The 12,015-nt window shown below is 38.7% G+C and overlaps 1 protein-coding gene across 3 annotated transcripts in view; it reads left to right on the forward strand.

The window, feature by feature from the left end:
* nrxn2b (neurexin 2b) overlaps nt 1-12,015 on the forward strand; it is an 883,386-nt gene that overhangs the window by 435,904 nt on the left and 435,467 nt on the right. For all 3 annotated transcript variants that reach the window (XM_088073122.1, XM_088073124.1, XM_088073123.1), the window contains 2 exons: nt 2,075-2,278; nt 5,775-5,801. In XM_088073122.1, the coding sequence (XP_087929248.1) occupies nt 2,075-2,278; nt 5,775-5,801 (231 nt within the window). The remainder of the gene's footprint in view (nt 1-2,074; nt 2,279-5,774; nt 5,802-12,015) is intronic.

The raw sequence follows: 12,015 nt of genomic DNA on the forward strand, positions 1-12,015 counted from the left end.
GACAACAGGGTTGTGTTAGTCCAGTTTGTATGAATCTTTTGAAACACTGCTGCTATCTACCTGTTTGCACATCCAGCAGGGATGTCTCTGTATCTTCAACATCATTTCCCAAAACCTAAACATGAGATTTTTACTGTGACAATGAGTCATGTTAGCCCTTGGTGACGCACATCGACCCACACTGCAAAATAAGAGCACTACTCAGGGAACTGTCACTCTACACAGCGGTCTATTTATGGCATGGCTGATTCTAGAGAGATGGTGGTTGTGCCTGGTGTGAATGAGGATGTGTCGGAAACCAGCTGCACTTTTGTTTTTGACATGCATCTATGCCTGACATTGTATTCGTTATGAATATTTACTGTAGTTTCCTTTCTTTTGTACTAATGAATACTTTCATTTTGTTTGTTGGATTATAGACTTTTCATCTGATCAAAACATAATAGAGATGTAAAGAGCATACTCTGCACACACCAGATATTAGCTTGGAACAAATAAAGACAAAATAACATGCATTAAGAAAATTACATGAAACACATCATAAAAATGCAATTACAAGAAGACAAAACAGACCAAGGCCAAGGGGTAGTGAACATGCTGTCATCAAACTTTTGAGATGCCTGAGAAGTGCAGCAATGATTGACATCATCTTTTGGTCACAGTGATAAGTGTGATAAGACACATACGACTTTGATCATGATTCTCACTGAATGTTGCCTTGATTTCATGTTGTAGATATGGCATCTAAATATTATTGTGTTTACAAAAATGAGATATTGCTTAAAGGGACAGTTCACCTCCAAATCATTCAACATAAATGATACTGAAAATTGTTTGATTATCCTTTTATTTGAGCAGTCGTCTGGTCTGAAAAACTTAAATCCCAGTTTTAACAAAGGATACAAATCTGGTTAAAACTAGATTTAGAACATGTTCTTTCTTTCTTTTTCTTTTTTTTTCAATATTTGTCTCATTTTATCAAACAACATGGTTTGACCATATTCTTCAGCCTTACACGAGATATGGTGTTTTTCTGCCTTTACTTGTAACAATTCAAATGTAATCAAATTTTAAGGGGGGAGTTCACTCCAAATTTGAAAATACATGTTTTTTCTCTCACCTGTAGTGCTGTTAATCAGTCTGTTTTGGTGTGAGTTGTTGAGTGTGAGATATCGGCTGTAGAGACGTCTCCCCTCTTTCCAATATAACAGAACTAGATGCCACTCAAAAAAAGAAAAATGTTTTGAAAATCTACACAGCAATGTCTCTTTCCAGAAATCATGACCTGGTTACTCAAGATAATAGAAACAATTTGCTCTCTATTCTTTCTCTATCGAGCTACAAGTATGGCTCAGAATGAAGCGTGCAACTCATGTACGTTGGGCTTGTGATAGCACGAGATGTCAACATCGGTGGCTCCCACCTTTGCTGAGCTGAAATGTTAGCTAGCTCCATGGTGCAAGTTCAGTTAGCAGTAGATGCGCACTTCCTTCTGCTCAGTAGTCTGGTTGGTGTGTGTAATTCAGTAGTAAGAAAATAGTTCTTACATGAAACTGCTCACAACAAGGTCTGTGGATTACCTTGAGTAACCAGGTTGTGATTTCTGTAAAGAGACATTGCTGTTGAGTTTTTCAATGTACTTTTTTTGGCATTTTGACTCTACATTGATAAAGAGCACCACAGGTTAGAAGAAAAATATTTTTTTTTGGCCTTGGAGTGAACTGTCCCTTTACATTCTGGTTACATATGGAATGGTTATGACACTGTTGTTTTTTCATCTCATTAGGCTATAGGATGGTGTAAGGTCAAACCTGTTTTGTTTGATATAATGAGACAAATTTGAAAAGTTTTAGTCTAGTTTTAACTAAATTGTTCAGTGTTTGCTGAATCTGGTAATCAAGTACATCTAATGGAAAGATTGTCCAAAGATAATTAAGATTTCTATGTCATTTAGACTGACATTGAATTTGACTGACGCTTGAATTCGGCTGTTGATACTGGTCTGTCGTATCCAGTCGACCTCCCACTCATCTCTGTCCCTCTCCTGTCCTCTCTCCCTCACAACCTCATCCAGAGGCGACGGTGCTGAGCTACGACGGCAGCATGTACCTGAAGATCATCATGCCGGTCACCATGCACACGGAGGCGGAGGACGTGGCGCTGCGCTTCATGTCTCAGCGGGCGTACGGACTCCTCATGGCCACCACCTCCAAGGAGTCGGCGGACACCCTGCGACTTGAGCTGGATGGAGGCCGGGTCAAGCTCACAGTGAACCTCGGTAGGCCACCGTGATTCATTGTGATTTGTCCGTGCTAACCTTTCCCTTAGCATCCCCCTGTCTCCTCATCTTCACTGTGTGTTTTAGCATTGTGTACTCCTGAAAGTTAGAAGAATGGTTTGACATTTTGAGTTTCACGCTGTTGTTTTTTCCATTGTCAGATAGTTAGGCGGAAAAAGCTTCTAAAATTGTCCCTCAGTTACGTCATATTTGTAAGACAGAGCACTCTATATTTCATTTAATAGTTTCCATCATTGGTTTACATGAGAAATGCCATCAGCTGTAAATTGATATTTATTTAAGAAAACTGAGGTACAAATCTAGAAACTTCTCCACAAACCGATAAAGTGCTTGCTGCAGGAAGAATAACAATCTAAAGGTATCCCCCATTTTGCCCTTTGGGGAGCCACCCTACAGTCATTTCTGTTCCATATTATTTGACCTGGTCCCCTCTGTATTCATCCGTTTCCTTTCAACTCCCGTGAAGCCTCATAACACCTCCTCCAGTCTAAAAGCTCCATCTCTAACAGTATGCCTGGCCTGGTCCTGAGCCTGAACCCACTACCCTGTCTCTACAAGCTTAAAGGTGGCCTTACTCTTGTGTCGCTCCTCCTTGTGGTTCCGCTCTATTCCGATTTTGTGGAGTTAGCTAAGGGGCTGCTAAGAGGCGGTATAAATCCCCATCATAACTTATTACAAACGAATCCAAAGAAGAAAAGGTTTGAAAGGCAATCTTAGTGAAATTGTGAAGTGCGCTTTGTAAGATAGAAGGGCATCCCCTCCAATAACTTCAGTAATGAAGACCTTTTGACTGAAATCCCATTGCAATGAATATTAGTACTCGGGGGAAGATGGATATGACCTTTCAGCTGCGGATACTTCAAGTTTGCCCTGATCCTTCGAAGGAATGGATTCTGAGCATTGAACCTGGAGGAGCTTTACAGAGTTGCACCCCTGGAATATGGGAGTCTTAGCCACCATAGAGACAGGAAGTGGGGGCGGAGGTGGCATCTTCTCTCTTTTTCTCTATCCCTCTTTCTCTCGCTTCTCCTTCTCCTTCTCCCTCTTTCATTTTCTATCACTCACAAACACCACACCTGGCCAAATCTCCGAAGATGGAACTTTTCATCCCTTCAATGGCCTATATGTCTGCGGCCCTTTGGATCAAACAGTCAGAGAGACCGGCTCACAGCTGGAGTCGTCCGAACACCTGCTACAGTCCATCAGAAAAGCCCTTCAGTGAATTTGTGTACCAATTTCCCACAGAGATTCCCAGTTCTTTGTTTAAGTTGGCCTCAAATGACACCTCAGAAAAGTCAGTTGACTGACACTTTAGCTCCGCTCAGGATTTTTGTAGCTCCTTTGTAAGGGAATTAATTAACAACTAAAGTAAAATGCATCAGCTGGGAATCCTCAATATCAGTTAAGGCTTTAATCCTTGTTAAGATGATTAAAATCCTGCTAATTAATCACAAGGAAAGGCTATAATTGGACAGATTTAGCCCTAATGATATTTATTAGTCATAGATAATGATGATAACCTGTTCAATGTGTCCGCTAAAGCTCAGTCTGTCACTCTAACAGATGACAGCTGGCTCATTAGTCATGCTATTTATTGACGGGGCAACTTTTACCTTCTTTTAAAAAAGCATCTTCAAATGTTGCGTCAAAAACGTTGCCGCTTCTAACCAACACATATTGCACCATCACCTTACAGAGTGATGCCGGTCCCTGGCTGTTTGTGTCCACTATTCTGTAGCGGTTGACAGCTCGAGACCACAACCCAGCCACGCTGCCACATGCACACACAGTTTACAGCCACTAGATGGGGCTTAAAAGCAATAAAACGATTCCTGTAAAGAGGGGTTGGGGTTTACTAACCCCATCTGAAAGGGTAAGCTGCACAGCAGGATTTCAGTTTCCTGCTGTAGGATTCTTAACCAGAGATGTTTACTGACTCTCTGCTTGATCTCTAGTCTTCCAGTTGAAGGACAAAGCTTTTTTTAACCAATGCCACCATCCCGACAACACAGCTTGTAAAACAATAACACTTTTCACTGTGTTTTTGTCACACCACAAAAAAATAGCACAGCGTAGGGTCTCATTTCTTTCCGTTTGTGTGCACCAGGCATGCGGTGGCTGGGATGTGCAGATCACCCTTTCTTGTCATTTACACTGTTGGGTTTCTCATGCCCAAAGTGCTGCAGAAGGCATCTCAAATTGGCTGGGAAAAGAGGGGCTAAAGTTAAAGGTACAAGACATTGCACCTGCTGTAGTGAGCGCACGGCAGATGGAGGGAAAAAGGGAACTTGTGTACAGTGTGAGCCCAATGGCTTCACATTGTTGGTTAGAAAGCAAGGAAGCAATCTCCTGAAGTTTTTTAGGTCATCTTAGTGTGGCCAAATATTTTGTGCAGTTGGAATTATTAGGCTCTGTCTGATTTATTTAATGAAGTTTATCATATGTTTATGATGTTCGCAGTGTTGCATGCTTTATATTGTTTTAGTATGATTTACAAAGGGGAAACACAGCAGATTTTTGACCAAAAATATTGTTGTTTTTTTTTAATGAAATTATAAAGTATGAAGGTATACAACATTATAATACTGCTAGTGTCATTTAAGCCTCAATGATTTCATATTTTTGAATTGTTAACTCTAGGCTTTATGTAGAATTAAAATCTCTATCAAATTAAAGACCAAAGTTGACCCTCATTCTTAAGAGTCTTTTTAATTAATTTTTTTCTTTTTTTTACTCACACTCAATCGCAAGCTCATAGATTATAATGGGGGTATAATGGAGTAAAAGTTAAAAAAAATATATGGTAATTTTATTTCTTGATAAGACAAAGTTTGCCTTGCTTTGTGCTGTTTAAAAAATCCCAACATTTTAGTTGGGTATTACACATTACACTACATTATTAGTACGTTAATTACATTATTGGTCAAATAATTACATCATTGGGATTAATTGCATTTTCAATCAAGTTAAGTGCAAATTTATCACATTTTCAGAAAATTATCACATTATTGGGTGCTACAAGCATCAAGCAAAATAGTAAATTTAATTTGATGCTCATTATTTCAGAACTGCACTCTACACAGGCAGAACCTTATAATTCCAAGTACACAATTTAAATTTTGATGTTGTGTTTATGGCAACAACAAAGCAGCATGTCAAAGGTTTAATTTAAAGTGTCATCAATATGTGACATCATGCTCTCCTTTAGTATCGTCACCATGGTGAAAATCGTGCCTTCTGCCGTGCTTTGGGGGGGGCATTAGGTGGATGGATGATGGGATTGATGGAGGTAAAGGGTGATCCTGACTCAGAGCCTGTCCCCGGATGGTGGCCCCAGAGCAATGCTTGGTTGTCTGCAGAATGTACCTTGAAGGATGTAAAATGTCTCTTTTTCTCTCTCTTTTATCCTCTTTCTTTCTGTCTCTTTCTGTCTCTTTTTTATTCAATCTCACCATTTCGCTCTTTCTCCCGCCAGATTGTATCAGGATAGACTGTAGCCTCAGTAAGTGGTTCTATCCATTTTTCTGACTAAAATGTATGTCTATCTCATCTTGATTCTGTGCAGTTGCCCTCTTCTGCTTTTTCTCAACCTCGCAATGAGTGACACCTCGCTCATATCCAGTGTCACTCTGTCATATTTTCTTCCTTTTGAATAAGCATCATATTTTCCATTACATGCCATATTCTCCTACCGCCCTCTCTCACTTGTGTTTTTCTTGCTGCCTCTCTCCCCAATTCTTTTTCAAACACATGATCTAACTTGTGTTTTTCTCCTTTTTCATAAGTTCTGTCACTTTGATTCCCCTTTTTCTGTCAGCGATTTAATTAATGTTTCACACCCATAATTATCAGGATTTCTCCTCCTGCAATCCTCCTCGCTTGCCTACCCACACTCCTCTATGAAATTATTTCATTGCCTCTCCCCATGCTTATTACCCATTCTATTCATTTTCCTGTCAACCTTCTCCAAAAAATTGCATTTAGAAAAGGGCAACTTGACACACCCCTGTTGGATGTTCCTATTTTCTATTATGTGGCGCTGAGCCTCGGCTCCACTCGGCTGCACACACAGGTGTTGCTTGTTTTCTATGTGGGACAAACTGTAGTTTTGGCCCCCAGAAAGCTAATTGCTTCTCCACTGAGAGACGGCACCACCTGGCGCGTGCTTGTTTTTCGGAGCGAGCTAATGTTTTTCTGCCCCATGCTGACAGAATGATAGCAAACTGTTATTTCTATCATGGCCACTGACAATTGAACAACTAGCCCACAGGTAAGTGCTGCCAGCCACAGTGACAAAAAATGGAGAAAACCTGATGTTTGCGTTTGTGTTGGATGTTCAATTTCCATGCTGTGTTTGTAAGGGTAAAAAGATGGGTGCTTGACTTTGATTAACCTCAACAACAGAGGAAGTTGCATAAGATTTTTTTTTTTTCTTTTTTTATATATATATATATATATATATATATATATATATATATATATATATATATATATATATATATATATATATATATATATATATATGTTTGTCCACCTTAAAAAATGTGTTTTTGAATTTGACCAAGTATTTATTTCGTAATTTATGTGCATCATCAGTTTGCGGTCAGCCGAATCAATTTTGGTTGAGGTTCGGGGTTAGTATTTGGCATTAAAGGGTAACAATTTCAATCTGGACCCTGTTTTCCCATGTTGTCATGTGTAATTGAGCGAAGGGAACAACAACTTTTGAAACTGGTCCAGTATTGAGAGACAGAGAGAGAGAGAGAGAGAGAGCGAGCTGCACCAACAGCCAAAAAAAGGCTACTCTGTTACCACATGGGGCAATTATGCAACATCAATGGCCAGCCACTAACAGTGCTTGTTTTTGCCACTGACAGACTCAGACTGTGACAATACAGAGATAGAACTTTTTGTTACAGAGTAAAATCATTTTTGCTTAACACTTTGACACCTGAGCACATTGAAAGACAGATAGAAAGATAGATAGATTAAAAAAAGAAGTTCTTCTATAACATAATTTTCATTTTTACATTTGTAATTATAATTATTATACATCTAAAAAAAATTCTAAATCTACTCATTTCTTGCAATTTGTGGAACATTTCGTACCAAGTTGCTCATTGTCTTTTTCCCCCATTTTTTGTTTTTTTTAATTGCACCAGTGTACTCAGGGTTCAAAGATTTAAATTTAAAAGATTTAAGGGTTTACCTGAAATTTCCATCGCCAGCCCAATCAGGCTGAGTGAGTAAAGTCAACAAATTTTCACATCTAACTGGCTGAATTAATGTTTATTTCAACCAAACCAGAGTGGATGATTGTTGGAACAGTGAAAAGATAAACCAAGATGTTTTGTTTTTTTTTGTTACTGTCTGCAGCCTTCTTGTTCAATACTGGCCCAATTTTGATAATTGTTGTTCCCAATAACCACTAAGACACAATCACATAGGAAAATAGAGTCTGAGTAGAAAAATACAGAAGTTACCCTTTAAATTAGAAATTGGTAGTCTTATTGTGTGGTGGTGATGATAGCAGAATCACTGCTGTCAGTTGAAGGTGCTTCTTCAGTCATACAAATATGTTGGTATGTGAACCACACTCATGCCTCTGCTGTATGTGTGTCACGTCCTTGCACTTAAAATGCACTCGAACGCTGTTTATGTGAGACTTTACGGAGCGCAATCCAAAAACTTCAAAAGCCTCCGCCAGGCATGGAAGTGGTCTCAGTGTATGACGAATTACACCACTTATTATGTGTGGAGCCACTGGCATGACACACATTCCAATAACGCTTAGAGGGTGTTAGTACCCTACATCGGCCACTAGATGTTGTCCAAGCACCAAGGATGTTTTTGATCTCCCTGCAGCAGGGAGGAGATATTTTTCTCTTTTTATCCCATCACAGGGCTCTCAGTTATCCTTCTGGAGCTGCTGTGGATTCTACTTTGCTGCAAATGACCCTGTATGATGGTTGAGGTCATGGTAGATTTGTATGTTCTGAAATGACAAACGTTGCAGTCAGAGGATGTCAGGAAGTCTTGCAGTTTTTCCTCATATCACCATGATGGAAAGACGTCTTTGGTCATTGATATTCTTTTAATTAAGCTGCTTTGTTTAAATATTGATGCAGTATTCACGGCTCGAGCTACAATCTATCACCCGCTCGGAACACTGGCTTTCAGCATTTTTATTTTTTATTTTTGCAAGGAACAGTTTATCTAACCTTTATTTTCTCCGGCTGACTGAGCACCCTTGTGCAGCAGTGCCCTGCTTCATGGCCACTCAGTCACACATAGCACCATATAAAATATCCAAAAAATATGAGTGTGTAAAGGAGGGGGAGAGACTGTGTGTAGGAGAGAGGAGGCAAACCAGGGTAGAGCTACAGACAACAATTTATTCACTGCCATGACATCTCCCGGTCGATTCCTCCTCCAGAGACCTACAGTAACTAAAGCTTTGAATTCGAGTAAGGAAATCAGGTTACCAAAGTGTCTCTGCTGGCTGCTCCATGCAGATAGGTTTTCTTGCAGGATAAGCGGCACTATTGATATCTCACTAAATATATTTTGTATTCTGATTGCACATAGACTGAAAAGGCCAGCCAGTGGTGGAACAGAATACTGAATACTGTATATCTATGTCTCTGTGATAGGGGACAAGTCAGAATACAACTTCCTGACCTGCTAGCTTTGAGCAAGAATGGATACAAGATGACTATTAATATAATACATCATTAACTAAATAGCAAGAATTTTCATTTTGATCCCCAGAAATGCAAAGATACAGGTAGACCAAATCGTAAAACCAAATCATGTCTCATTAACAGTTTGAAATCTGCAACATCAGGGTTTTCTTGCGTGTGTGTTGCATTCAGATACCTCTCACATTAATTTAAACATATGAGACCTTACCAAATTGGTTTGATTTCTTTTGAAAACATTGCCAAAAAGTCAACATGGCTGAGATTCCTCACAAATTGCAACAGTTTAGGAAAAGGTTACAAGAAAATGACCTTATAACCTTAGATCTTTAAATTAGTTTGAAGAGAGAGAGAGAGAGAGAGATTATTAGAAGTTAATAATAATGACAAAAATAAAGAAAATGATCAGAAAACTATATTTATAATAATTAATAATGTCATTAGTCGTAGTAACAATTTTATTTTTTTGTTGTTTTTTTAACTTTATTCATTATTATTATTTATTTATTTCACCTTTGTTTGATACATTACTATATATACTTTTACACATATGGGCATAGTTCTTCTTTTAACTGTAAGTACAACAACACATCACTGCATCAAACTTTGTATGAAGAACTTACAAATCAGTAGTACAATGGAAACAGTAAGGCATGATAGTAATCAGAAGAAGAGAGGGTGATTGCATTTTAGGACACTGATGGAAGCAAGTCCTACCGCACCATACTGATTGCAATAACACTCAGATAGCCAGTGGTAATCCGCTACAAGTAAAAGTTAAGCATTCAAACCGTGCCGACGGTGACGGTGCATTTTCCATCTGATCCAAGCCTTTAACCCTTTGAAACCTGAATTGACATTAGTTTTCTTGTGCTGTGTTCAGATGTGTTTTACAAGCATTAAGAATTTTTTAAAACTACACCAAATCAGTTGAATTTTTAAAAACATGTGGAAAAGGCCATGAGCAACTTGTTTTTTGGCACTTTTTTCAGAGTTTCAATTGGTTTTGTTTTCCTTTTTTGCCGATTTTGAGGGTTTTTCTGTAACTTTTCACTTTTAATTTCTTGCCAATTCTTTGGGTCATTTCTTGTTACCGTAAGTTTCTTATTGCCTTCTTTCCAGGTTTTTGAAAGAAAACAAGCCAATTTGCCCAGGTTTCAAAGGGTTAAGAAGTAGGAGACTTTTCTCAATACATGAGGAACCCCTCATCCTTGTGTTTATCACAAACATTTAATGTCAGCACAATGGGAGATACATGGTTTTCACTGGACAGAAAGGGATGGAAAACTGTTATTTTTATCTATTATATATATATATATATATATATATTAAAGTGACATGGAGTAAAAAGAAACAATATTTATCTCTTTGATGTCATGGAGTGCAAGAATAAAGTAACATAAAAGAGAAACACGTGAAGTACTAGTACCTTAAATTTGTGCTTGGATACACTCCACCATTGGTACTCTGCAAAAATGACCTGTCAAATTTAAGGACAAACACCCTAGATTTAAGCATACTTGCAGTAAGCAAATTTTGCTTGTTAAGATGTCTTAAAACCAGTAAAACTGTGTGCACTAGATAATCCATTTATACTTAAAACAAGACTAACTTGATTTTTTAATCTAAATATAAGATTATTACACTTGGTTAGATCGGCAGTTTTTGCAGTTGTTTGTTTGATCATTACGAGGTTACCCCTACCTGTAAACCTACAGTAGTTCAGTGATTGACCTACTGTTTGATCTTTTTATTCCTGGTGCCTTGTAAGGCTCGGGAAGCAAAAGCTCAGCCTTGTTTTTTATTGCACTATATCGTGACCCTGTTCTCCCGCCTTAATGCGAGTGGATATGATATGGAGTGGAGCTGTAGCCCGTAGCTGCAGTCGGGGTCAGAGTGTCAAGCTGATGATATCTGTTTGGAAGGTGGCCTTTCAGCAGCCGGCAGCACCTTCTCTTAGCGCCAGATGAGATGAGATTTGGCATGACATATGGCCAGCATGTGGGGCGCGAGCACGCCGTCTGTTAATAGCATACCCTTTGGCCTATCAACCTGCGAGTTCTTACTCCAGACCACACAGAGACACACAATGCGTCTGTGTGTGTGGAAGAGATGAAAAGTGACTGATTATTCAGCATGTACGCAAAAACAAAACATAAAAAAATACACTGTATAGGAATCATTGGCTGTTTTGTGGAACTGAAATGCAAAAGTGGCAAAATATGCTCTCATTTTTACTGCAACCTGACAATGTGAAGTCAGGTAATTGGTAGTGCATCTCCTTTATGTTATGTTTAGAAAAATATGACTTGGTATGGATGAAAATTCTGAGATTAAAGCATGGCACTAGGCCTCTGAAAAGACTGGGGAAGTAGCTCTTGTTAAAAGTCTGTAAAACCTATTTCTCAATCAGCTTGAGCAATGGGCTCTGACATGATCAAAAAATCACACCAGGCTTAATATTTTTAGAGCATAATAAGAGCAAAAGAAGATCTAAACACCCATTAATGTCAGTTATTGGTAATTTTTTGTGTGACTGTCAAGCTAATTTAACTCGTTATATATTCAAATCAAACCTACTGATTTTAGTGAGCATTAAAATCACATAGCTATTAACAGACACAGGGGGGAAGGCATTGAGATTAAATCTTTTGCTTGTGTGAATACCCAGCGTTTCCCTTTCCAGCGTCTGTGTAATGGCAGCAATCTGTACTTCTATGCTTAAAACTGATATAGCAGGTACAAGTATTTTACTTCTACCTGCTCTGGTTGCCAGAATGGAAAGGTGCATTTGTTAGCATGTGCAGAAGTACACATGCAGAGGACCAGTAGACCCTTAAAAAGTAACTCAGCTCTCCTTGAAAATCTCGTTTTATTTGACCTCTAGTGGTTTAATTTCTTACTTTGCTACAGTGGTGTGTACACAGAGATATATCAGCATATTGTTGCATCACTGTTTGATATGGCAGGTGTAGCAGTTAAGCCCTCAGGTGTATCTACCAAAGGTAGATATAA

The sequence above is a fragment of the Plectropomus leopardus genome, chromosome 23, assembly GCF_026936395.1.
Source record: "Plectropomus leopardus strain MGB_pleo_1.0 chromosome 23, ASM2693639v1, whole genome shotgun sequence".
NCBI classification, from domain to species: domain Eukaryota; kingdom Metazoa; phylum Chordata; class Actinopteri; order Perciformes; family Serranidae; genus Plectropomus; species Plectropomus leopardus.